The 26,648-nt window shown below is 44.6% G+C and overlaps 8 protein-coding genes across 8 annotated transcripts; 5 read left to right on the top strand and 3 right to left on the bottom strand.

The window, feature by feature from the left end:
- Window positions 1-284: 284 nt before the first annotated feature.
- On the top strand, window positions 285-3,077 carry JR316_0006308 (Myosin heavy chain kinase C; the record flags this gene model as incomplete). Its single annotated transcript, XM_047892057.1, has 10 exons — window positions 285-516; window positions 571-627; window positions 683-760; window positions 807-1,117; window positions 1,179-1,532; window positions 1,590-1,829; window positions 1,879-1,999; window positions 2,048-2,779; window positions 2,840-2,882; window positions 2,933-3,077. 10 exons carry the CDS (start codon window positions 285-287, stop codon window positions 3,075-3,077), a joined length of 2,313 nt encoding a protein of 770 aa, XP_047749406.1.
- A 7,029-nt stretch (window positions 3,078-10,106) lies between these two features.
- On the top strand, window positions 10,107-11,298 carry JR316_0006307 (uncharacterized protein; the record flags this gene model as incomplete). The annotated part of the gene is made up of 2 exons (XM_047892056.1): window positions 10,107-10,183; window positions 10,242-11,298. 2 exons carry the CDS (start codon window positions 10,107-10,109, stop codon window positions 11,296-11,298), a joined length of 1,134 nt encoding a protein of 377 aa, XP_047749405.1.
- Window positions 11,299-12,288: 990 nt separating this feature from the next.
- JR316_0006306 (Protein spt2) lies at window positions 12,289-13,851 on the bottom strand (the record flags this gene model as incomplete). Its single annotated transcript, XM_047892055.1, has 3 exons — window positions 12,289-12,406; window positions 12,460-12,934; window positions 12,984-13,851. The coding sequence occupies 3 exons, from the start codon at window positions 13,849-13,851 to the stop codon at window positions 12,289-12,291; spliced, it is 1,461 nt and encodes a 486-aa protein (XP_047749404.1).
- A 1,953-nt stretch (window positions 13,852-15,804) lies between these two features.
- JR316_0006305 (uncharacterized protein) lies at window positions 15,805-16,945 on the top strand (the record flags this gene model as incomplete). Its single annotated transcript, XM_047892054.1, has 6 exons — window positions 15,805-15,850; window positions 15,915-16,015; window positions 16,084-16,154; window positions 16,566-16,608; window positions 16,729-16,766; window positions 16,828-16,945. 6 exons carry the CDS (start codon window positions 15,805-15,807, stop codon window positions 16,943-16,945), a joined length of 417 nt encoding a protein of 138 aa, XP_047749403.1.
- A 1,329-nt stretch (window positions 16,946-18,274) lies between these two features.
- Window positions 18,275-19,389, top strand: JR316_0006304 (uncharacterized protein; the record flags this gene model as incomplete). Its single annotated transcript, XM_047892053.1, has 6 exons — window positions 18,275-18,320; window positions 18,395-18,495; window positions 18,557-18,627; window positions 18,710-18,884; window positions 18,972-19,061; window positions 19,288-19,389. The coding sequence occupies 6 exons, from the start codon at window positions 18,275-18,277 to the stop codon at window positions 19,387-19,389; spliced, it is 585 nt and encodes a 194-aa protein (XP_047749402.1).
- Window positions 19,390-21,300: 1,911 nt separating this feature from the next.
- JR316_0006303 (uncharacterized protein) lies at window positions 21,301-22,563 on the top strand (the record flags this gene model as incomplete). The annotated part of the gene is made up of 10 exons (XM_047892052.1): window positions 21,301-21,353; window positions 21,419-21,626; window positions 21,686-21,696; window positions 21,740-21,813; window positions 21,863-21,963; window positions 22,018-22,088; window positions 22,148-22,155; window positions 22,215-22,373; window positions 22,430-22,445; window positions 22,500-22,563. The coding sequence occupies 10 exons, from the start codon at window positions 21,301-21,303 to the stop codon at window positions 22,561-22,563; spliced, it is 765 nt and encodes a 254-aa protein (XP_047749401.1).
- Window positions 22,564-23,295: 732 nt separating this feature from the next.
- Window positions 23,296-24,125, bottom strand: JR316_0006302 (uncharacterized protein; the record flags this gene model as incomplete). Its single annotated transcript, XM_047892051.1, has 2 exons — window positions 23,296-23,969; window positions 24,104-24,125. The coding sequence occupies 2 exons, from the start codon at window positions 24,123-24,125 to the stop codon at window positions 23,296-23,298; spliced, it is 696 nt and encodes a 231-aa protein (XP_047749400.1).
- Window positions 24,126-24,751: 626 nt separating this feature from the next.
- Window positions 24,752-26,621, bottom strand: JR316_0006301 (Major facilitator-type transporter psiT2; the record flags this gene model as incomplete). The annotated part of the gene is made up of 7 exons (XM_047892050.1): window positions 24,752-25,026; window positions 25,084-25,165; window positions 25,238-25,657; window positions 25,715-25,874; window positions 25,924-25,997; window positions 26,048-26,326; window positions 26,385-26,621. The coding sequence occupies 7 exons, from the start codon at window positions 26,619-26,621 to the stop codon at window positions 24,752-24,754; spliced, it is 1,527 nt and encodes a 508-aa protein (XP_047749399.1).
- Window positions 26,622-26,648: the final 27 nt, after the last annotated feature.

The following is a 26,648-nucleotide window of genomic DNA, read 5'->3' as shown; positions in this document are numbered from 1 at the left end:
TCGACCTATAAACCATGTCTAGAATCAATAACTAGACCTTTAATATTTCATATGTTTGAAATAAATAGTAGGAATAAGGGAAATTGTTGCGTCAGATTGCAGAATAATGGCATGCAAATGATAGATTGCAGAACAATAGCATGTAAATGATAGAGAATTACGTGAAAATAGTTAATATTGTCAAGATATTTTCCTAGAATGGTGTAATCTGAAGTTAGTTTAAATATATCTAGTGCATTCATTGCGAAGTTTGTCCATTTTCATTCCCCATATCAACCAATTCTATGTCTTCTGGTAATCTTCACATTAGCACCCAGTTTACTGAGGATGTTATTGCAAAAACACCATCTAAATGCGAGCGTCCTAGCTGTCAGGCCATTATTCAAGTTGGAGACCAGCGCATCTATTTGGCCTCTCAGAATCCAAATGTTTCTGGCAAATATGTGTGTAAAGCTTGCTTTGACCACTATGCTAGAAAAAGTGTCACTTTGGCCCGTGTAGTGCATGAGGATTCCGGTAAGTCTGACTTTAACTTTGATGCTATGTTTTGGGCGCTTATTTATATACTAGCATCATCAACCTCAATTCAAACGAAACAGAGAGAGGAAAGCAATGCTGTTGCATCTGGTATATGTCCTTTTATATAATTCTAAGATTATCACTTATTATATCCACTTATTAGCCAAACTCACTCCCGTTTCTGCAAGACTTATTAACATATCAGATGTTCAACAAATGATTAATGAAGGGCAGCGTAAAGGTATGCTTTGATATTCTCATATTATTATTTATACTAATAAATTTAGGAGCAAATACACCTCAAGGCCGTGTTACTTCTATGCCGCCTTCTTCTTCTTCCGTTGTTGGAGGGCCAAATATCCACAATCCATCTTATTTCCAAAACTTTTTTAGTCACCATTCTACACCATCTATTTCGGCTTCAGGATACTCTGCTTCTCATGCATTATATGCTCAAGAGCACAAGCGTTGGTCAACTGCAGCTTATAAAGGATCTCTTGCTCCTGGACAAATTCCTGTAAATGCACAAACAAAGGCAATGGTTCCCATTGTTGCTGGTGTTGGGTATGAGCTTCTTTTAGGGAAGACTGAACAAACGGTCAGATTTATCACTTTATTAAATGTTCATTTAGTAATTTTACTTTCTAATATTACATTAGGGAATTAAGGAAGGTATCTCTGTGGACTATGGTCTAACTCCGCAAGAACTTGCACAAGCAATTCGGTCCTGTGTAATCAAACCTCTGACCAAGCTTTTTCCCGGGTTTCCGTGGGACTTTTCCAAGTCCCGTGTCCGAGAAACAGCAATTTGGCAAGATATTCTGGCAAATAGGGATCTAACTGAGCCTTATTTCCAGGGTCGATTTCTCAAAGCAAAATCGGGAAAATCTGCTGCTGGTACCTACACATTTTCTCCCCCAAACAAACCGGTTTCCTTCATAGTCATTATTGACCGAAATCAATGGATTGAGGCAGAAAGAATGACACAAGATTCTGATGCTGCATATGTCCCTGTATGTTTACAATTCTTTTAAATTGCTATTAAACCCACTGATTAAGAGTTTTTGCAGGAACCTAAAAGGCTTATTGAATCCGTTGCTTCTGACTCTTCTGAGAAGCATACACATCAACATGATCATGCGTTTCCACTTACCCGGAAACGTAAAGAACTTGCTAGTCCCCATTCAACTACAGACAATTCTGATATTCGAAAGCGCAGAGAACCTGCTAATTCCCATCAGACTATAGATACCTCTGATGCATTTTCTACTCTATCATATGTTGAAGACGAGTATTCTTTTGATAAAAAGGTTAGCAATATTTTTGGGCAGTAATATTCACTAACTTATATATATATAGAATCAGAACAACACAAACAACACCGGAGAATCCGTTCAGTTCAAGTCATTGGATGCAAATGAAGTTACACGTGGTTTGCTACTTGGTGGCCAACAAAGTGTGTTAGAGTTAAAGCAACGATGTATGTCCAATCTTATTAAAGATGACAGCTTTCTAATGTTTTTTCTAGTTGATGCGATCCGTATTGAATCCATACTATGCTATCCAATTGTCTTTACACCTTTTCACGATCTTGGAAGCAACAATCAGTCCTCGATTATAAGCAGCAAAGGGTATTTTGCTCAATTATCCTTCAACGACCACACAGACTTTATTTCAAAAGGTGGATTCAAAACAGCACATAGTGCCTTGTTGGAATGGACATCTGCAAGTCCTTCTGGCCTCCTTGGATCATGGTTGACGTCTCCAATCTCTATTGCTATGAAGCGGCTATATACCCAGAGAAAGGATCCTAAAACTGGCGCTATGGTTCTCAAACGGTTCGCATATGCCGATGAAAGCATCAAGACTTTGATGGAGGCCACTTCTCTCGCCTATGCAGACTCTATTTTACAATTTGCATACGGTTTTATTAACAACTTTCTCAATAAGCAGGGCAGCAATCTCGATTCGGATGATCTTCCCTTTTCAATTCCAAAGCTTCGATTTGTTAAGGCATGCATTGCTTATTCATTTGGAAAAGGCAAACAGCAAGCAGCCTCAACATCCTACTCCGCAGCCTATCTTCTCGAAGAACTCATCCCAACAGAACTGCCTTTTATCAAGTACATCCATAATGCAGACGCCGTTCCACTTCTTGAAGAAAGCGAGCCAGGATATGACACATCAAAGTTCCTTTGCTTTGTTCAGCATGTGCAGTTTGTCGAGTCTCATGGTCAAGTTTTTCTCTCAGACTTTCAAGGTGCCGTGATTATTTCAATATTTGTTTATGTGGAATAACTGACTTATGTGCACATATAAGGCGCTGGAGACTTGTTGACGGACCCACAGGTTATGACCCATCCGTAAGCAACTTGTAAATACTGGCTTGAGTTTATGCTAATACATTCTGTAGCAAACTTAAAGACGGCAATGGCAATCCATTGCAAAATCTCTTTGGTGAAGGCAATGTTGAAGAAGCATTCATGAAATTTCCATCTCAGCACAAATGCAACGAGTACTGCACTTGGTTTGATCTGGAGCCCATCAATACAGAATAGATATACAGAATGACTATTAGTCTGATTAGTATGCCTTAATCTTAAACAATCGCCGTTCTTGTTTCTCAGAAACTGTCTGCCCATATCCACTTGAGTAAAGTTGTGCTGACTTTTGTAAATTATAATATGAGGTAGACATAAAAAAGAAGATCAATTACTCTGGTGGCGCTAGCGTATTTCCGTGCCCGAAAATTTCTAGGCCACCGGCAATGAAATTTCTTTTACATCTATCTCAGACCAAAAGCAGCCGTCAACAAAAGACACTTGCAAAAAGAGTAACAGCTGCCCCAGCTGCCTTATTCTCAAAAATACTGCCTTTCACGGATGGATTGGCATAACCTCAATGCATACACAAATGTCTTCAGCGCAGACTATAGTGGCATGCCACAAGCATACACAAAAGCATCTCTGCCTGGATGTGCACGCTCCATCCAACACCGCCACTACGGACTGTGGTGTGTTCACTACGGAGCGTGTATGCGCATGCAGAGTTGCCGGTACAAATGTAGGCAGATATATGGGAACTGAAGGCGTGCCACGCTATACACCGTCACACAGTGCAGCTACAAAGCAAGCGCGGGAACACGGGCAGAACCACAAGGTGAATGCACGGCCCTACTGGCCAACTGTGTATGTGAAAAACTCCTATGCGGCATGCAGGCGCATGGCATTATTGTCAGTGTTGCCCATGTGTTGGAATCAAATCAGAACGCACCGTAGTGACCCAACACCCAGAGAGAGTTTCTCCCTTCTCATTTTCCTCATTCCAATAGTCATGGCATGTGCGCAAAAATACGCAATCCAGCGCTGCACGATGCAATTCTTCTGGCACAGCAGGTTTGATTGACTGTCGCTCACACGATAACCCTGGCCCAGGGATGATCCTTGGTGTTATCAAGTGAGCGACAGGATTGCAAACACGATGGCCGGGAAAGCCTCGAGTGAAAGGCGCAAGAAGTGGTCGGGTTGAGGCGCCCAAACAGGAGTGCTACAGCTTGGCAATGGCTGAGACGACGGTGCCCAGACAAGTTGAAATGCCACGCAAGCGGGTTTCCGGGGTCAGGTTGTGCCTCTGGATCAAACAAATACCCGGCAAGCTCACCCGGTCAATGTTTGGCAACGGCTTTTGAGGCTTGACAGTCTCGCTTTCCATACAGTAGCTGCAACTTTGTGCAGGTTGAGCATTAGACGCGTCATCATCACGATAGAGATGCTGCGCCATTCATGTAAGTTTTAGTACGAAGAATAATTAAGACTGAACAATTGAAATCCGTACTTGCACGATAGCCTGGCAATACTACCACGTAGGAGAGGCTGTAGGGATAACAGTTGTTGAGACATTGACTCTAGTAAGGGTAATCTGAACGATAGTTTACCTCGGGGAACTGGGTACAAAGTTCAGTATGTGACTAACCCAAGTTAAAGGAGGAAAACGCACAAAGTAACTAGACATATTGGCCACACTAACAACAATGACCACCCTGTATCTCAAAGTGAATGATAGGGAAATCAAAAATTTAAGATAGATTATTACAAATAATACATGATGCCTGTTGGACGTTCTCAGCATCAACCGCGTGCCAGGAATTGTATCCAATACTCACCATCTCTCACGATCAGTTCTCGTAAAGAAATATTCATTCCGAAAGGCCTAATTGTAGGCAAACATGGGCTCTGATACATATTCTCCATAGATTTGTACACAATTAGTCCAAAAATAATGGATTCGTTCAGAATAATGAACGCCCATGCGATAGCTGTTTCTAATAAAAGCCATGATTGTTAGTAAGAAATGATCAAATCTAGCAAGGATACTCACCAAACGATCTGTGTTCGAATATCACCAGAGTTCACCAAAGATAAAACAAGGTAATCCACTGATCTTGAACCACTTACGTCGCTGGTGCACTACCAATTTTGCATCCGCCAGCCGTTATAGCTCCATTCCGATGTTTACCAGCGAGTACCTATGAGTAGTAAGGCATATTAGTCTTTCAATTTGGGTGAAAACATGTACAAGTCAGAACAAACCACTGCGAGAGTTATTATGTACAATGCCGATCCAGTGACACCCAATATCACTATACGTCGTGATTTTTCGTACAGGACGTAAACCCTGAGAAAAAGATATACTATCAAGTGAGTATCAGAAATGAGTTTATTAGTTATTTGTAATGACTGAGCAGAATTTTTACATACTTCCAACCAGAAACTCGCTTACAAAAAGTAGAATATTGCCTAACATGTTGAACATGGGATTGCTACAACTGTAAAATACATTTTAGTGTTGAAAACAGAAACGATACCATTCAAGTCTACCTCTAATCCATGTAAATGGTTAGCTCTTTAATCTATTTATGAATTACTTTAAATAAATGCGACTCACAGTAGAGTAGTACGTGGTCATCGATATTATACTTACTGAAGATGGGACAAGGCTGAGTGCAGCCAACGCTCTCTGTAGAAAGAAGAGATAGCTGCTCGTTGTCTTGGCTCGTTTCCAGATAAATTGAATCTCATCATCAATGGTGAGGCAAAAGTCATATATTAAAAGCGTTATCGCAGGAATCTGAAGATAGGCTTGGATTCGTTGCCTAGCGTGTACCAGTATGGGCAAGTTTGCACTATCAAATGTAATAACAACAGCATGGCACTCACGCTGACACATAATCCAGGAGGGAGATTGAGTACGATAATTCTGAACTGGCCATTGAACTCCAAGACTTGACCTGCAAGTGAAAGTGAAGGGTGCACAGAAAGAAGAACCAAGTCTTGCAGCCAGTCGTTGGGAATTATATACAAGGTCTGGTTGTAAACTCAATCAAATCGTCTGATGGTTCTATGCTTCCCAAATTTAAATTGTTATGGATACATCAAGATTAACAATCAAATTGCAATAGCCTGAAGTTATAAATGTGATAAGTATGTAAGATTGTGTATATAGTTCCAACGCTTGCCCCTGACCGGCCTGACCATTGAAGCTATTATTAGAAATAGAATGAGTCGAAATCATCAGTCACCTGGGTCGCGAAACAGACATCGATCTTCACAAATAAGAAAAGATGCTCCTGTATGAGAGTCCAACCTCCGTCAGCCCCGACATTCATCACGATTAAAAGTGATCGGGTAGGGTCAATAGTCAATCCACTATTTATTGAGAGCAGCATACCCCCGCCCTGGGTGAAGTACATACTACCGACGTGTAAATAATAATTGATCCTATAAATAAAGGAGCCAACGCGCACTAGTATTTAATCATGGTCCGAGGAATGTGAGTTTGATTGATTAGATGACCTTTCAGCTGGCCTTTCAAATTCTAATGTAGAAAAATGAGTTAAAGATGACATGATTCCACTCTCTGCCATTTTGTGTAGGTTGAGCATGAGACGTGTTATCATCACTGTGGAAATACTATGTGGGCATGCAACTTTCAGCACAAAGCGGCATCGAAATTGATCAAAATTAATTCGTACTTGCAAGATAGCCTGGCTACACTGCCACGTAGTAGGGGCTGCATAGATGAGGTTTACCACGTATACTCCAAGGTTTAAACAAACGATATATTCACCTGAGGGAACTAGACAGAAAGATCAGCGCGCTATTAGGTGACTTGAAAGTCAAAAAACGTACGAAGTAGCTGGCCAGATTGGCTAAGTTAACAAGAATAACCACCCTACATCTCGGATTGAGTGATATAATAATCACAGAAGTTAAACACGAATTATTACAAGTAATACACCATGCCTATCCTATGGTTTCAGTGACAAGAGTTGCTCAATAGGATCAGGAATCACGTACCATCTCTCATAACTATTGCCTTTAGAGAGGATTGGGATTTAAACGTTCCCATTGTTACAGTAGCCAAAGAATCCAGACGTTTCTCCTTCACAAATTTGTACATGATTAATCCAAAAATAATGGATTCGTTCAAAATCATGAATGCCCATGCGCCGGCGGTTCCTATTGAAACGTACAAAGGTTCGTAACAGCACATTAATATTAAAAAGATCGCTCACTATATGATCTATGTAGTGATAGTTTTGGTGCCAATGACGATTAGATATGATGCTTGATTGCGTTTTCGTCAACTTACGTTGCAGGAGCACTCCCAATATCACATCCACCACCTGTTATAGCGCCCCTTTGATGTTTACCCGCAACTATCTGTGATTAAAATATATTAGCCTCCGATAGAGACATGTACAAGTTATGACCGACCAATGCAAGAATTGTCAATGAAATTATGAATCCAATGACCCCTGATATCAGTATGCGACGCGACCTCTCGTACAGGGCGTAAATCCTGAGGAAAAGATATACTACCATGTAAATAATGGTGTGAAAATTAGTGCATTGTTGTCACTGGTGATCATGGTACGCACTTCCGACAAGAAACTCGCTCATTACTAGTACAGAGTTACCTAACATGTCGAAAGAATCGCAGCTAATAACACGTTGTAAGTCGATTAAAAGACGAAAGATCGGCGTTATCTACTTCTGGGGAATATAAGCCATCAGCTAGGTGCACGGGACTTTTCTTGAATTACTCACAGTAGAATAATAGGGGACCATCGATGTGATACTAGTTATCGATGAAACAAGGCTCATGATGGACAAGAATCTCTGCAGAAAGAAGAGATAACTGCTGAAGGTTTTGGGCCGTCTCCAAATAAATTCGACTTCGGTGTCAAAAGTGAGAAAAAAATCGTAGATCAGAACCGCAATAGCAGGTATCTCAAGATATGCCTGAATTCTTTGCCTAGTGTTTATACACCAAAGAGAATAATTGACGTTATTGAAAGCGAAATAAAACAGAAACAAGTACTGACGCGGAAACATAATCCAGCAGCGAGACGGAATACGTCAAACCTGAGCTCGCCATAGACCCAAAGTGGTTAATATAGAAACAAGATAGGCAAAGTGCACAAAGTGAGTACGAACGACTGTTACTGTCAGTTGAAGGGAATTATAAACGATGGTTTGAGCACATAGTTAACCTCGACTGATATCTCCATGTCAAATTGCTATGGATATATCAAGATCAAAGTTTCTCAGGAGAGTGGGTTGGAAGTTTAATTGGGAAAAACCTGATTTCGCAGATGGGCAAGTATTTGGTCCAACGAAGTTCCCCAATTTTCCACCGGCTTGACTGTGAAGAGTGGAACTATCAGTAGAGATATAGGAGGATCAGTTCGTTGCGACTTGAAAGGATATCACTCATCAAATGCGATGTTTCAGTGTGAGGTGGTCATAATCTTCACCGCCACACGAAGCAGAGTGTGGCACCAGCTGATAACCACGTCTTGCATCCTTAGGCAGAAGAACTAACAGTAGCTGGCCGTTGGGTTTAAGAGGAGCCGCTCTCAAACAAACCAGGTTCAATTTCGAGCAGGAAAAGACGTACTTCTCATGCACATAGTTTCTCATGCACATAGTCGATGGAGTAAGAATATATCCTCACTCAGCTTTCGACAGTAGATTGAGCGATCCTAGATGTCAACCGAGACGGAAAACGCCAAACACAACGGTACGCAACTCACCTCAGTCATTGGAGCACATCACATATCGACGGACAATGCAGCCGCCGCCGCTATGCATGGTTCGAGGTCCAAGCGGGTAAAAGATGATGATCGAATTTGATAAATACTTGATTGCAATCAACAGCACAGAAAAAAAGCACGTCAAGGTCCGTAAGATGGGCTATCCCAGGGTACTCCTGAATGCCCGAGGTTCAAGCTTAAAAACAACAAGAAATTTGAAGTGCGTAGTCTCCCACAGCTCATATGGTTTATGTCGTGTTTCAATACTTCATGAATGACGCTACGCTAGCTGCAAAGATGGAAAGGAAAACTTACTTGTTGCACTTGCGACCAAAAGAGAATTCTATCCCGTTGAAGGTCCCTCCAAGAACTGCAGCGCTCTTTTTCTGGGTCAGTTTACATAGTCTCAGACGAAACTTTGTGCACAGTCGTTCCGAGGGGCGTTTGCTGTGTTGATTGCTTAGGGCAGGCATTGGCGATCACGTAATCTCCAACTTTAGGGGTTTATGGGAAACACCAACTCGACGCGACAGTACCACACCGGCGAACAGTATTTAACCACCATTCAGTATGGCCCTAAAGAAGATATAGGTAACTACACCGAGGTAAATCATCTTTTTTCAGAGGTTGATTAACTTACACATTATGCAGAAGAATCCTTGCGAACGTTAGACCTTGCCGGCGTCATTTGAACATTGTCCTCCTTCCAGACGTTTGTAGAGATCCGGCCTGCTCGGGGCTAGAGCCTAGGACAGGACCAAAGATTCCGACCTCTACACAATTTGTTATTCTCTTTGTGCTCAAATCATCTGTGAAGTTGGGGAACACAATGGTCCAACGTCGATATAAATCCTAGGTTTTTCGAGTCTGCGTAAACCTGACGGTTTCAACGGGTACACGAATTCCGCGCAAGATGCCACCTTCGTCCTTCAGGACTAGATGGAGCCAGATGGAGGCAATGAAACACTTGAAAATAGTGCGGCTCATAACCCAACTTGATCTGAGCGCCGTAAGCTGTGGCGCAAATATGATGGCGGCATAACTACATGATACAACAGGAAGGTAAGTATGAGTACCGAGGTGCATCTGAAATGTATTTGTATACGACTTACTGACTTTGAACTTGCATATCTACAGTTAGCACACAACACATTTCAAAAGGAATGTGGGCCACCTTAGTATTCAAAACTGCGCGAAGTCAAGTCTGCAGAATTCAACGTCCGGCAAGAGTCAACTGATGGATGATGACCGAAAATTGAAATCCACAAGAATCAAATCATCCCTGACATGTTCCAGGGGTTTCCCAGGGGACTGAGGGCGCTAGCCACAGTATATAAGGCGTCTACGAGCATTGTGATTCTCCAGCAGTGCTCCCAACTCAAACTCTCTTAGGTGCCAGGTTGCCCCAAGAGTCTGTCTATTTCGCCGGTCGACATCCCACACAAACCTTTCGAAAGACACTCTTCTTAATCTCGTTGTTAATTCCACGATGATTTCTTCAACCTCGACTCTTCTCCTCGCCGCCTTGGTTTTCAACGCAGTCTCTGTGTTTGGTGCCCCAATCAGGTATGTTTGGAACAATGATTCTTTGACGTTTAACCATGAACTGACTTTATACTCGCAGAGTAATGGACACTCGCTCTGTAGTTGCTCGTGCTGAGGTCTTATCTCCAGCACAACCCATTGCTCGGGCTGTTGTCGTCGAAGTCGAGGATCACACCGCGCGCGCTGAGCCCATGCAACGCCGCTATCCTCGTCGGGCTCTCTACAACCGCCACGAGAAACGCGAACCTGCTACATCGATCAAGGAAACGACTATCGTGCTCACGAAGGAAACCGTTCACGACACCCCTGCGGATGCTGCTGCGTTCGCTGCGAGCTCAGCGTCGTCCGCGTCCTCGTCGACTGCCTCGCCCACAGTGATCGCTGTCACCGCTACCATCCCTAGCATTCCGACGGCTGATGTCTCGGGGGCTAGCACCGTCTTGTCTATTTCCCAGACCACCACGATTGCCTCCCCAGATGCATCCTCTACCGCTGACGCCAGCGCGAGCGCTACCACTACCTCAGCGCCTGCGTCGGAATCGACGAGTGCTGCTGCTTCTGATGCATTGAGCTCCCTCGCGTCCAGTGATGCCGCGTCGTCAACTGTATCCAGCCCAGCCAGCGAGCCCACTGCCACTACCACTGGAGATGCGTCCGCTGCCTCATCCGATGCCGCCACTGCTACCGCTGAGCCCACTGCCACCAGCACTGGTGCCTCACATGAGCCCACCGCGACCAGCACGGACGCCCCCGCTGCTACCACCACTGCACCTGCTGATGGCGCTTCTGCTGATTCCTCCACCTCTGGTGCTGGTCCCGAGACTACTAGCACAACCGGAGACGACTCGTCCGCGACTTCAGATGACGCCTCTTCGACGGACAAGAGCACTACCGCGCCAGCGGCTTGTGTCCCACCCGTCGCCGCCGACGCTAGCGCCTGTCCCGCTTCATCTGCCTCTACTTCCAATGCTGATTCTACCGGAGCATCAGCAAACGCAGACGCCAGCGTTAACGACAAGAAAGCGTCCACTGAGTCGCGCCGCTGGGTCAAGGCATCAACCTCCCCCATCCTCCGCCGCTCGATCGCCATGAGCGGTGCTTCGTGGGCCTCTGCCGTCCGCCGCGAATCGATTTGACGAATTTCTCGTTGCTTGTCTTCGTGATTTAAGTACCCACGTATATTTGTAGTGTTTTTAGGGATGTATATACATACGCTGAGCCTGCCCGACTGGTTCGGCAGTGTATCATGCACACACTTTAAAACCTTTTCAAAACAAAGTAATGTGTGAAAAGTTAAAACAAAGGCGAAGCAAGTCACCCAATGGCACGAAATTTGGGTTTCCACACGTCATCATCACACACACAATACGCAAACTCCTATTGAATTCCAAAAGCAATTAAGATTGAATCCAATGAATGATACAGTTCGTACAAGACCCTAAACGTAAGACAGTATTTAGATGATTGGGATAGTAACACAAGTCGGAAACATGAAACACGATAGCAGCAACAGGATGGGTTGGGTACGATAGTTATGATATGTATATGGAAGATTGTATGAGATTTAGCCTTGCGGTTGAAGACAGGAAGAAACACTGTGGGATGGAATGGGGTTGAATGACGAAGCTACAGAAAGACAGGCATATGAGACACAGACGATGAGAGGCAGAGAAGAGAGAAGGGCATATGATGAGAAAGAGAAACCGAGAAAAAGAAAATAAAACACTGATTCAAAAGAGGACTGTAGAAAGAAAGAAGCAGACGAAAAGAGACGAAAAGAAGTAATCTTTGCTACGCATCTATGTTGGTCAAATCAGTCTTCATGCATCATGGTGAATCGTGAAGAAAATAAAGATAAAAAAGCGAGAAAAAGAAAAGAAAGGAGAAGTGAGGAGGGCAAAAAAGCAAGCAATGTTCGTTTCCGTAACGATGATTTCGCGGTGTGTACGGACAAAGACTGGCCGTAGTAAAATGATATTCCGTATATTGGGTTGGTGAACAGTGTATGTGTAAGTCGTCATGCGTAGAGAAAGAGAAAAATCCAGGGTGGCTTAGAACTGTGTATTGGATGAGTGGAATCCATGCAATGATGATGTAGTCGACGGGATTGGGGACCTTCATGTGCATTAGGCTTTGCTCGCGGCCAACATTCGTTCTCGCTCTTTCCTGCGGCGACGTTTCTCTTCCTCGTGACGGCGCTCCTCTTCCAACGCAGCTTGTTCCTCCCTCCTGGCAATGCGAGCACTATAAAAATGACTTTTAGAAACAACGATATTTCGACCAGAAAAATTACTGACCTGGCCTTTTCCTCCCTTTCCAAAATTGTAGCATCCGCTTCCATATCCTCATCGTCACTAAACACATCCCGTGAGGTGTACTTGCTGCGGTCTTTCCCGAACAGCGACCAGATCGTCGATGAGAGATCTTCATCTATCGCACGCTTCTTTGACGGAGGTGGGGGCGATGGAGAGTAACTAGGCGATCGTGGGCGTTTTGTACCCCGACTCGATGGCTGTGAGCTGTATGAGGAGGTCGGGCGATGAGAAGATCCAACAGTGGCGGAGGAAGAGGAGGTTTTGTTGATCTTGGGAATGCGATTATGCGATGAAGATGGCATGTCTGCCGAGCTGGCGCGGGAGTTTGATCCTGCGCGCAGCTTCTGTGCGGTACTGGCTGTGATTGGCTTTGTCGACGAGGGCCTGGACACATTGGAGGAGTTCCTTTGCGTTGACGAGCTGGCGACTGATGGAAGGGGCTTTGTTGAGCTAGGGCCTAGGGAGAAAATTAACAGAGAAACAATAGATCAGAATGCACAACGCACGAGGTGGGTCTGCCGCAGCAACTGGTGGTGTAGAAGACGAGGCAGGCGGCGCAGGCGACGCCTTGGCGCTGTTCGTGGTCGCCGTCTTCTTCTTGTTGTTGCTCGGGAACCAGTCGTCGAAGCTGAGCGCCTCCACACCTTCTATCGTCTTGCCTGACCGTCTGGCCCTGATTTCCGTCTGAATCTCATCCAATGTGCGCTTGTCCTTTTTCTGTTGATTGAGCATCAACAGGGTGTTAGGTTGGGCCGCCAGTCGGTCTTTAACCGAGCCACCAGTAATAGGCAGCTCAGGCTGGCTGCCGTCCTTGACGATGTTGACTGCACCACCTGGAAGCCGCATGCCAGCCTTGCGGTAGCTCGATGTACTCGTCGATGTCCGCTTTGAAGTCGAAAATAACCTGCGCATCTCGGCCTGCTGCTTTCTCTCCCTGAGCTCCTCGCGAGTAAGAACTACGCCTTGCGGCTCGTCGTCGTCATCGTCGAGAGTCTTCCGCCTCCTAGCATCCTTAGAACCCGATGAAGACCCAGCGCCACTCGACGATCCTGAGGCCCCAGCAAGTTTCGCCGCTTTCTTGGGACCGTACAGCAACGCATTTCGCTGTTCTTCCTCCTTTCGCTGCCGGGCGAGTTCCCGAGCCTTACGCTCCTCCTCCTGCTTGCGTGCGAGCTGCTCCTTGCGCTTCTCGTCCTCGAAAATCTTGAGCCGGCGCTGCCTCTCCATCTCACGTTCTTTCGCCTCCCGTTCCTCCTGCTGCTTTCTCTGTAATGCCTCCTTCCGCCGTCGTTCCTGCAGGGCGTGCTCTGCTGCCTGCTGGCTCTCCCTGGTATGGGAGGCACTGATGGCCATGAGCGAGGCGAACGATGTCATGTTTTACGCCAGAAAATGGGTCCAAAGGCGCTGAGTGAGTTGAAAGACCAAGAAGAGGGGTATTCGGTATTCAAGAAAGTGAAAGAGTAACCAAGAAGACAATAAGTAGTTTTCGCCGTTGCGGACAAGGACGACTTTGGGAGCCGGGGCCATCGTGGCACAGCACTGCCCGTTTGGCTTTGTTTACTCAGCAAGCGGGTTTCCCCTAACTTCGACCGTGGCCCAATGAACTTCTCTTAAGCTTTTCTTTGTTTTCTCAGCCTACTATTGTATTCCATTGCTCTCCAAGCGGTATATGCGTGAATGGGTGGATGGAATGATGGACTGGCGGCCTGATTCATGATGTATGTATTCTTTAGGAACTCACCCAAAAACTGACTTGAACGACCACAGAGTCTCAAAACACACCGGGCATATTGTCATTGCTTAAGTGAGGTCCTGACTGACATTCAAAACGCTGAGCGATAGCACTGTCAGCCCTTGTCACTGAAAAATGGACAGTCCACTTTCCCTGTATTGCTTGGAAGGCCTGTATGAAGGACCCTGCTGGTATAACGATCAGATATCACTGACGAGCTCAGTTTAAGGCAAAAACACCATATAACTCTGTTCGGCACTCCCAAATTTGCACGTCGCTAGATGTCAAGGCAGTGGGCGGTGTCTCCATCTCCCGCATGCCCGTTCCAGGTCTTTACCGGCTGGCTGACTCTCCTATTCATGGCAGGCACTCACGCTAATAACAGATGGTTCTGTTCGGAATGCCTTGACATTATTGGCGCAACTTGCAGATAAGATAAACCCCCATAGTCTCGGCCTCCCATCCTCTTTCGGATCGGTTACCCAATACCACGAACGCAATGGTATGTTGCGACCGTTGGTTATATCCCAGACTCTTACGATGGGTTACCCATATTGGGTAACCGATCCGAAAGAGGATGGGAGGCCGAGACTAAAACCCCCACGTCCCGTTAAGTCGGTCATTTTATCTCTGGACGATAGATAGGCATGGGCTCTACCAAAATACACGCATTTTTTCATGCGCTCACTGTGTAGTCTCTGTGGTATAGCTGTCCCTACAGGTGCTGCAGCGTCGGGTCTGAGCCAACGGAAACAGAGTGTCGTAACCGTCGGTCGACTGACACCAAGCTGGTATCTGAGAGACACGGTGATGGTTTTGCATCTCATTCTCATTATCGACACTGATATCTGATGTTTTCCGACAGTTGTTGATGCATTTGACGGGGCTTTTAATCCTCAAACAGCCACAGTCAAGAAATAGACCAAGGGAAGTGTAATCTGGTGCAAAATGATCTTCGAGTCGGAGCGCGCAGAATAGCCTTCGATCTTGATATATCCATAGCAAATGATTCAACGTTGACCCATCAGACGATTCGATTGATCTCACCTTCACTGTTCGTTTAAATCTGTGTAATGGTAGCACATGTCATTCCCGCTTCTTCCTGCGCAGTGTGCACACTCCGGTGCAAGCAATGTCTAGCAATGGGTTACAATACACTATTTCCGCGGTAGATTATGTGTCGGGGTGAGCGCTTAAATAACTGATTATTATTGGACAACGTCAACTCATCGCGTCGCTTGATGTTAGGCAGTGGATCCAAGCCTGTCTTCAATATTCTGCGATGACTGTTCTGATCTATGACTTTTTCCTCACCTTTGAAGACGAAAGTGAACATATCTGGAAACGAAAAAAAACCTTGAGCAGCTATCTGTTCTTTCTACAGAGAGTACTGGCTGTACTAGGTCTTATGCCTTCGGCGGCCAGTGTCATTGTGATGAGCTCATATTACGATACTGTGAGTTTATAGCAAAATCTGTACTTCTCTCAAAAATACTGACGATGTGAACCGTCTAGAGGTTTAGAACGCATGCCATTTACTATACTAAAATGACCTGATAGCGTACTTTTCTAGTTGTAACCATCCGACTTTCAACATGATGGGCAATGTTACGGTGGCTTTAAGCGAGTTCTTGGTCAGCAGTGCGTGCCATAGCTGTTCCGTCGTAAAGAATCAGTCGCGCACAAACTAATGTCTGCTTGATAGCATATCTTTTCCTCAGAATATACGCCTTATATGATAAATCACGTCGCTTATTGATGATGGGGGCAATTTTTATGGCAATTACAATAGCAATTCTCGCCGTGGTCCGTTAACGAGTTGCTAAATATACCTCCAATATTATAAACTGATATCGTATCTGCATAAATCATAGATTCTTGCTGGCAAGGATCAGAAAGGCGCTGTGACTGCTGGTGGATGCAATATTGGTAGTTCTCCTTCAACGTAGGTGGACCAAAAGCAAGCCAATCTGATATTTGATCATTAACGGTTTGCCATTTTCCCGAGATAGATCACTGAGTGAGTGTTACTTACTAGGCCAAGTTGTTATTTAACAAACTGCATACTCAAATAGAAACCGCTGTCTTGTGGGGATTCATGATTCTGAACGATTCCATTATCTTCGGATTAATCATAAACAAAGTTGTGGAGTATAGACGACAGAACTCTCTGCCTTCAATCCAGACATTCGGAAACACGCTCTCATTACAGGAACTACTTGTGAGGGATGGTGCGTGTTTCATGCCTTTTGTCAACCAAGCCTCGCCTCTCAGGTGACAAAACAGGCGTCATGTATTATCTGTACAGATCCAAGCATTTTTTTTGGATTTTGTATGTCGCTGAATCAATGTTTAGAGCAGTTGTCCTTGTCAATGTGGCTAATATGGCCAGTTACTTTGTACGTCTACTTCGCTGCTCCTTTTAAGCTTGTCTCTCGATGTTCATTCCTTCAATTAGTTCCCTCAGGTAGTGTATCTCTCAGATCAATTGTTGGACAAAACTTGAAATTTATGTACAGCCCCTACTACGTGGAAGTCTTGCTAGGCTATCTTGCAAGTATGAATCGCTCCCTTTTAATTCCAAGTTTTCCTTTATTTAAAACAAATTTACTGCATAGTATCTCTACTGTCATGATAACGCGTCTCATGCTCAACCTAAACAAAATGACAGATTTTGGGATCATGTCGAGTCCCTCGCAAATTTCGACTGTACATTTCAATCCCACGTCGTCCTAGTTTTTTGTAGATCTAGTAGATGCCTTTAAAATATTCACCAATTCTATTACCCTAAAATTTATTAAACAACGCTATCTCATGAGAATGTCCCGAAATGGCCTCCCCTAAAGGCGAAATTAACTGGGGCCCCCTTATCTTTGTTCATCTCAAATGGCTGTCGCAGTTCATCATCGTTTGAATTTCAGCACTCATTCCAATTGGCTACTGTTTCAAATCGCTTCCGGCTATCCCTACGTCTCCCGATAGCAAACGGCTCATCCAGGCGGCGGATTTTACCATGCTCAGCGTATAAGCTAGGAAATGCACACGGTATAACCCACAAACTGAACCAATGAATAATAATTAACAAATGTTATTGGCTGAATGGTGAAACAAAAGCTGATCCTGTTTGACTGTTGCTATTGCTGGCTGATTGACACAACGGCCAAGGCTGACAGCTGAGAGAGGCACCGACAGAATATTGCAATACTGGGATTGTATAGCTGCGCCTCACTTCTATCATCGTAGTTGCTCATGCTGAACTGGTACGTGATTGATCTTTACCAACGATTATTGATACATTGTAGAGTGTTCCACTAATAGTACCAATTCTCACAGGCAACCGGGGCGGAACTCCAAATCGACCATGCGGATCGACTCGTTTATAGCTACACATAATGACGGTCTTGGGAATTTTCGACATATTAACACACTGGAGGACCTTCGCCTTGGTATACGATAGCAATCCAGCATGGTGATCTCAGTTGATTAGATTGATTTTGCTTTCGACGTTCGCTTATAATTCCTGATAAATTCAGAGGACTGACAGCAAGAGTAGCATCCACTTCTTTCCGCAGAGGGTGCCCATTTTGTTTCTTCTTAAACTCAATGGCCAGCTCAGGGTTGGCGTACACTGTTTCCGAAGTTGACTATGTGTCAGCGTGAGTGCAGACTTCCTTGTATCATTGTTTTACTTACCCCAATTCTCGACGTTGGGAAATATTAGGCAAAGAATCCAAGCCTACCTTGAGGTTCCGGCACTGGCGATTCTGATCTACGACTTTTGTCTCACCTTTGATGACGAGATACAATATATCTGGAAGAGAACCAAAACCCCTAGCAGCTATCTCTACTTTCTTCAGAGATCGTTGGCAGTAATTGGTATTATTCCATCTGCAGCAAGTATCATTTCAATGCCCTCATATTATAATACTGTAAGTTGTTCAAGAATGATTTGTGCCTAAGTTTAATAGCTGACGATTCAACCATATAGAAGTCCGTAATGCCACCCTTTATACTTGAATAGGGTATTAACATCTACTTAGTTGTGGTGGAGGACCCCCATTCAACATGATGGGCAACGTTACGCTAGTCATAAGCGAGTTCCTTGTCGGAAGTGAGTGCTTTGGACCCTCGGTCATACCAAATCACGGAGCCCCAAACTAATGCTCGCTGTTATTTGATTAACAGTATATCTTTTCCTCCGGATTTATGCCTTATACGAAAAATCACGTCGCATACTGATTATGGGGGTTATCGCATCCATAATTTCAATAACAATTCTTGCGGTGGTCTGTTACAACATGCTATGCTTCTCTCATTTTTGTATTAAGGTTGGCGTTTGGATCATAGATTCTTGCTGGTAAACACCAAAAGGGTGGCTTAACAGGCGGTGGATGTGATACTGGAAGTGCCCCTTCAACGTAAGTTAGCCAATGTCTATCCATTTACGCATCCTGATATTTCTGAGCAGGTCACTTAGTAGGCATCTTTCTCATCTTGCAGATTTTTTCTGACCTATTTCACGGTAATAGAAACAGCCATTGCGTGGGGATTTGTGATTCTGAATGAATCCGTTATCTTTGGATTAATTCTGTACAAAATTGCGGAGAATAGAAGACCCAGCTCTTTGCCTACAATTAGGTCGTTTGGAAGCCAGCTCTCTTTACAAGAATTGATTGTAAGAGATGGTATGTACTTACAGCCTTATGCAAAGAGGATTTGCTAATAATATTATTCTCCTACAGGCGTTATGTATTTTTTGTAGGATTTCATGGTTGTGCGGTCCTTCATATCACTCATTCTAATGTTTAGAGTTGTCATTTTCGTCAATGTGGCCAACATGGCAAGTTACTTTGTATGTATATAGAACTTCTGTTCTCAAATTAGTCACACGATACTGACATTCTATCTCTGAATCAGTTCCCTCAGGTATTCTATTGATTGAATTAGTTGTTCAAATGAAAATTCTAAGCGTCATGTATTTAGCCCCTTTTACGCGGAAGTGTCGCTAGGCTATCTTGCAAGTAAGATTTTCATTTTTTCAATTTCTAGTGTATTGTGTGCTAACATTGTCTGCATAGTATCGCTACAGTAATGATAACTCGTCTGATGCTCAACCTACACCAACTGGCGGAATCTGGAATCATGTCAAGTCCCTCCCAAATTTCAACTCTACATTGTGACCTTCCGCCAACATAGTTTGTGTTCTTAGAGTACCTGTCGCGTTAGAAGCCTGTTGGCTTTAGGCCGGGCTATTTAGAATAAGTTTGTTTTAGGATGTATAACTATAGGGGTGTTCCTGTCACTCCAGAACCTGGCAATTACATAGCCCATCCGACCTACATCATTGTTTGAATACTTTCCGGTTGGTGATTATGAGACAGTTACTCACAATATTAAGAGAATTCTTTCCTTTACATGTCGTCAATCATCGAAACTTTTCTCAACGCACCCCACAGACTGCCCAGGCCCCACCTGCCCGAGGCGCTGTGGCCCCTGAGTGATACAAATGTTTTCAATGTCCGATTGTGTTCCGTGTGTTCCGGTTGATGTTTGTGCAGTCAAAAGTTCCGTCCGAAGCGTTCCGTGATCCTCTTTCACTTCTTTGTCTTTTGATTCTCTCATTTCCCCATCATAGTTCACCGCCGTTACGTACTCAAAGCTATTCAAACTGGTCTTTGAAACCAAAAATACTGCAGTTGCAGTCGCAGCATCAAACTGTTGACTGTTACCGCCTGTGGTGCCCGTGCCAGTGGCCATTTCCGTATCCATATCCATTCAAGCTGAATTGATGTGTAGTTGGAATTTGCGCTTTCACGGTGACTGTGAATGAGATAGGTTCATTGTACTTACAATGCCGCACGCTTCAAGTACGCGTTCAAGGCGCTGCACGCGCTCTTCAAGGCAATTTATGTACGTATAGTCCCCGTGTTTGCGATGCCACTTGTGTGGCATATGTCCTCGATTCTGTCTTCTCCGTCCTGTCTTACCGACTCTCGATTATCATCGTTGCGGTGCCCAATGCGGCTTGCAAGACTGCCGCAGGTGTTCTTTCTCAGGTTGTGTTTAGTGCCTGCGCTGCCATTGTGAAGACCGGCACATCGCGAGTGTGTATTGCAAGATGTAATACGCTGCGATGAGGAAGAGTACTCCTGCGGCCCCGGATCCTCCGGCAAAGACGAGGGGAATTATTTCAGAAAAGGTAGCTGCCGAATTGTTGGGATGGTTGCCTTGAGCCAATGGTCGCTGGTGCAATTGGTCTGGCAGTAGCTGTGGTGCTGCATGCTCGACTTTCACAAATCTCTAGGCAGTAGGAAACTTTGAGCTTTCACCAAAGTCTACCGTCAACTTTTTGCCTGCAGAGGAGGCCCTTTCTGTGTTTGGCCCTTTAATCACTGTTATGCGGACAAGGAGAACTTTGGCCTTGTTAGTATAATTCGAAGACAATCTTCTACAGTAGTTCGCTCAAACCCCTGTCACGATGTTGTTTCATTAGGGCTTTTCGGACAGCCATTATGTCCCTCGACGGTAAATGGATCCCGGTGACAGATTTTACCAGGCTGTATGCTCTAATGTGCACACGATACCGGCTGATCCTGTCGAACAAAATGCCACAGCCTCAATTTAGAACTGACAAAAGACAGGCTTTCATCATTAGCTGATTGACACAATGGCCAAATTCCAATATTCGAAAGACAAACTGACTGCTTATGGCCGAATTCATGCATGACATAGCTGAATCTCATTCTTAACAGCGAAGTGTTGATCTCCTGATACTGCGGTGATTGATGTTTTCCAACACATACTTGATGCCCTTCACAAACATTCTAGTAATGGCAACATGCTCACAGGAACGGGTGACCGAGCTCCAACTACACGAGGATCGATGTGTTTATAGCTACACAAGATGACGCTTGTGTGAAATTTGAACTTTGAACGTGCTGGAAAGCACCCAAAAGTTTGATATATCCATGGCAATTCAACATGGAAGCATTAATTGGTGGATTGATTTTGTGTACGGTAATCGCTTATAGTTCCTAGCATCTAGGTTTCCACATCTTTCCGCGTAGGTCTTAGGCCAGCTCTATAGACAAATGACAAACTCGGGATTGGCGTATTCTGTCTCTTTGGTTGAATATGTGTCGTCGTAAGTGCTTGCTTGCCTGGTCTTTATTATCATTATGTTAACTTTGCATTTTTGTGTATCATTAGGCAAAGGATCCAAGCGTATCTTGAGATACCTGCGATGACGGTTCTGATCTATGACTTCTTCCTCACTTTAGATGATGAGGTTGAATATATCTGGAAACGAACTAAAACCATAAGCAGCTACCTCTTCTTTGTGCAAAGAGTTTTGGCCGTACTCAGTCTCATGCCATCTGCATCAAGTGTCATTTCTATGGGCTCGTATTTTGATACCGTGAGTTTTCGAATATGACTGCGCGCCTAGCTTGAATTACTGAGGCAGACAACGTCTAGGGGTTGGTGATGTTGCCGCTTTACGCTTGAATGGGCTGATAACACGCCCCTTAGGTGCGGTCGTGGAGGACCCTCCTTTAACTTGCTGGGCAACGTTCTTCTATTTCTAAGCGAGTTTCTTGTCGGCGGTGGGTCATACAAAATTCAGTGATGCATAAGCTAACATTTGTTTTACAGTATACCTTCTCCTCAGGATCTGGGCCTTGTACGAAAAATCACTTCGTGTAATGATGTCGGGTGTTGTTTGGTGCATATGTTACATATCCACTCTCGTGGTGGTCCGTCCTAACTCGCACACATGTTTATCGCAAGTTAATATTATCCAAAAATAGGTCATTATTGGGAAAAGTGCGAAAGGCGGTCTAACAGGCGGTGGATGTGATACTGGTAGTGCACCATCGACGTAAGTTGGTCATTACCAATGCAATGTCTTATTCAAGCTTGAGTTCTGTCCGGATACAGATCACACAGTGCGTATCCTTGACGGCATTGATCATTTACTGTTGACGAATGTGCCTCTTGATACTAGAAACGGCCGTCACATGGGGACTCCTTATTCTGAATGAAACCATTATTTTTGTATTAATCATGTACAAAATGACCGAGGCCAGGCGGCAGAGCTCTTTGCCTAACTTTAGGCCACTTGGGAATCGCAGAATCTCTTTAGAAGAATTGATTGTAAGAGATGGTAAGCGTTGAATACTTTTATTCAGAACTAATATTCTCACTGACATTATCCAACAGGCGCTATGTATTATATGTAAAGATTCGTGTTTAATCCGTGATTTTCATCTCACTCAAAGATAATGTCTAGGGTGGTTATCCTCGTCAGTGTGGCCAATATGAGCAGCTACTTTGTTCGTATACTGCTCCTTTAACTTTCAAAATAATTTTTTAGTACTGACCTTTTATTTCAGTTTCCTCAGGTAAATCGCTGCTTGAATTAGTCATTGGATTCAAAAAAACCAATCATCGTATACCCAGCCCCTGCTACGCGGGAGTGTTGCCAGGCTATCTTGCAAGTAAGATTTGTTCCTTTTAACTCCTAGGGTGCTTGGTATTAAAAAATGTGTTCCCGCGCAGTATCTCCATAGTCATGATAACACGTCTCATGCTGAATCTCCACAAATCAGCTGAGTCTGGGATCATGTCAAGTGCTTCTCAAATCTCAACATTGCATTTCGAATCTCCGTCGTTGTAGGGCTTTTGAAGCACAACACCACAAGCTGGGCATTGTACAACATATAAATGTATTAAAATACTGCAGAATTCCACGGCCGGCAATCATGGCATCAGCTTATTATTGGATGATGCCAGCTTTTGGCGGGCGTTCGGTAAACAACAACTTCCACTATCGCTACGATCTCCTGAGCCTCCAAAGCTGTGATACAGCTAAGCTACTGGACCTGTTTTCTTCCCGTGTCTCTAGAGATTTGGCCCATTCCACCATCTTTTCATTTTTTATCATATTCCCCTGTGAATTTGTGGCCTGCGACTTCTCCGGAAGACTTGTGTTCTACCATCATCGAAAAATACAATTGCTACTAAAACTATGATACATGGGTAGCGACTACTTATGTATCATCATGTTTTTCCTAAGAATGGGTGAGCTATAAGCTACTCCTCAAGATCACCTTGGTTCCCCGTGTTTCTTCTATCGCATCGCTCTTATCAGGAACGCTACTAGAGTTTGTCCTATCCTGCCGTTCAGGACACAGTTCCATTACCACTGTCTGCGGTAGATCCTCATGCATCGGATGCATTGGCTCATGTATGTACCCTCGGTCGCAAAGATCGCTGGCGTAGAAGTATCGTGCGACATCCAGCTGTGCATCATCTTCTCGAAACATCTGAACCTCCTCGCCGTCACTCTCTTCCACCAATTCATTTCCTGCAGTCCATGAGTTACTGTTGTATACTACATCCCTCATATACCCGTCGCATTCGTCGTCTACACCGTGTGGATAATCGTAGTCATCGAGATGCTGATACAGATCCTCGTCGTTGAAATAACAGGCTGCGTTGTCCAGCTCGCTCGCCGTCGGATGCAAGTGGTCGGACGGGGCCCTTTCTACTTCCTCGAATTTGACCCCTCCATCTAGACGAACAAAGATCTCGAATTCCTCGTCCGTCATTCGATTATTGAATAATGTCGGTATTTCTTCCCACAGCTCAAGATGATACAGGTCTTCGTCAAGGGTGCCAGCATATGTTTCTCCAGTGCGATGTGTGTAATATGAGCATTTATTCTCTGACTTCAACATGTACGCCCTTCGATGCAACCCTATTAGTTTCGCTTTTGGAAAGAATGGTCTGAGTATACAGCGTACATTGATGTATGCTCAATTAGATAAAGACGTATCGAATCAGGGATATGGCTGTGACCAGTTCAACAATCAATGAAGTCGGCCAGCGTACGCAGGATGGGTGGAAGGTACATCTGCCTTATAGTAGTGGGTGTTCTGGGGGGAAGACCTACGTCAGCTCATCGAATCTGCTTAAATGAGCCCTACGAAGCATATCGGTGCCATGGATTCAGTCTCCGGTTACTAGGATAACTATAGTGTTTGATTCGTGATCCACTATTCTTGTCGCTATGTTTTCTCGTTGGCGGCCGGTTCATTTTACACTTCATGCTACATACTACGTACAGCACTTAAAGGTCTAAATTAAAGTTAGGAGCTTAGCACTCCCTCTTGACTTGGACACTTTAGGCAGTAGGTGAGCACCCAGTGTGCTGTCTGTCTGCCTAAAGTGAGCCAGGAGTCAAATATAGTCAAATCATGGTACTTACCTGCTGGTAATGATGAGGGAGAAAATTGCTATTGTGAGTTACATATCATTGCCCTCTATAGATAATCAAGGGATTGCTGCTCGGTGAGGTCTATAAGTATCGCCTACGGTGAAAGTGCTCGGTACTGTATACATGGTGACACGCAGCTTTCTACTATCCGCGGATATTGTATCCTGCCCACCCACTCCGTTGCTCCATCGTTACCGCTCCAGTGACACCCCATCCACGATGATTTAATGAGGAAGTTCCCACTTAGCCGAAAGGAACCATTCTCAAGCTGTGGGCTGCGACTGAGGGATCATTCTCTTTTTAGAACCACTCGGAAGTAGGCGGGTGCAACAGATGCCCAGTAATGCAATCGTTATGAGGATGTAGTAGACCATATTTCCGCCAGCAAGATTACGCTGAAGGGACACTGAGAAGAGTGATGACGCGAAGGTTGGGGCTATGCAACGCATCGCAGCACCAATCATTTGGCTGACTCCGTTCACAGTTCCCAGAGGACCACCTTCTGGGATGCTTTCAACCAAAAGCACCTGTATGGAGCCTGTATTGTAGTAACATGAGCTTATAGATAGTCCAGTGCAACTGGCAACGCACTCACCATATGCCGCAAAAATAAACATTTGGCAAGCAAGCTGGAACGTCATACAGGCAATCACTATATGATCGACTTCACCGGCTCTCTGAACAAAGAACTTTGTGATTGCATACATGCCGAAAAGTACAAAGAAACAGCGAAAAGCAACAGTATACACTTTTCGTGGACCATACTTTCTGATAAATCGCCCGAGAAAGTTGAGTTGAACGATGGAGTTCACCAGCCCAAATGCACCGAGTGTTGCGCCTATGCGAGAAGGATCCAATCCAAGCCCTCCGTTCCGGATTGACGTTGAGTACATCAATGGTAAAAGAACTCCGTAACACATGTCTAAAAATGCCAGAAAAGCGTAGTTGAGAAGTATAGACATGACGGGCCGAGTGAAAGCGTCGCGAAAATTGTCAGTCCTCACTCCCTGATGTTGATGTTGATTGCTGTTCGAACGTCCCGGGGCGTCTGTACTACTGCCGTAGCCTGTACCTTCTCCGTGTTCTAGCAGTGGACTTGTGGTTTTGAGTGAACAAACATCGGTGGAATTTTGCTTGGGCGGGATTCTAGTAGCTTTGGACGGCAATGTCTACTTAATGAATGATGTTAATTAGATGCGATTTTCAATGGAGTTCGAGCTGCGCACCTCCTCCAAGACAAAACATACGATCAAAAATGAAATAAACGCAAAGAAAGCGGCAACAAAACAAGGCAGGAAATATGGATGTGTCTTCAAGTAGGATATATGTCCTAAGGTTTCAGGCCATCGAGTTGCTGGATTCGACAATGAGCCACCGAGAATAGGTCTGAGTGAGTTATATCAGTTACATTGTCGTCCAGACCCAGAAAACGCACCCAGTAGTTGATCCTATGCTCCACATGAGCGGAATAAAGGCAAACGCATCACCTCTATTAGTAGAGTCAGTAAGCTAAAATAAGAGTCAGCAAGGTATGAAGGATTATCAAGGCACTTTCATACCTCGGCGATAACGCTCTTAGATATGCCTATCAAACACAAGATAAATTCTTGTCGTATATAGGTAAAAATGACAGATTTCTTGCCTATATTGCCGTTAAATATGCCTTGCAAACAGCGCGCGGCAACCATTCCCGCAAAGGTGGTCGAAGATCCGAACATTAACATGGAAAATGCCACGCCGAGTGGGCCGCAAAGAAGAATAGGCCGTCGACCATATCTATCCGATAAGTATCCCCACTGGACCACGCTCAGTCCTTGAGAGAAGAAGAACGCAGACTCCTTGGAAAATAAAAGGTAAATTAGACATGGAGAGGAATTGTATGAAGGGAAAACGTACAATTATGCCAGCGTAATACCCAATCTTCTTCTCGTCTCCTCCCGTGATATCCATCTCCCGAACGAACTGCGCAATGAAGGGATAAATAACCGTGGCGGCTATGGGCTCTCCGAGTTGAATCAAGAATACGCTGAGTAGGGGTAAGATTGGCAATGGTGTTTGCTTCTTATCTGCCTCGCCCTCGTTAACTTGTGTGGATTGAACCTCGCGTTCGGAGTCTTCATTGTACACCCGCATGGTAGATGGGTCTGAAAAGAGCGACGA

The sequence above is a fragment of the Psilocybe cubensis genome, chromosome 5 (genome assembly GCF_017499595.1).
Source record: "Psilocybe cubensis strain MGC-MH-2018 chromosome 5, whole genome shotgun sequence".
In the NCBI taxonomy this organism is placed as follows: Eukaryota; Fungi; Basidiomycota; class Agaricomycetes; order Agaricales; family Agrocybaceae; genus Psilocybe; species Psilocybe cubensis.
This window is presented reverse-complemented; position numbering and strand designations above follow the sequence as displayed.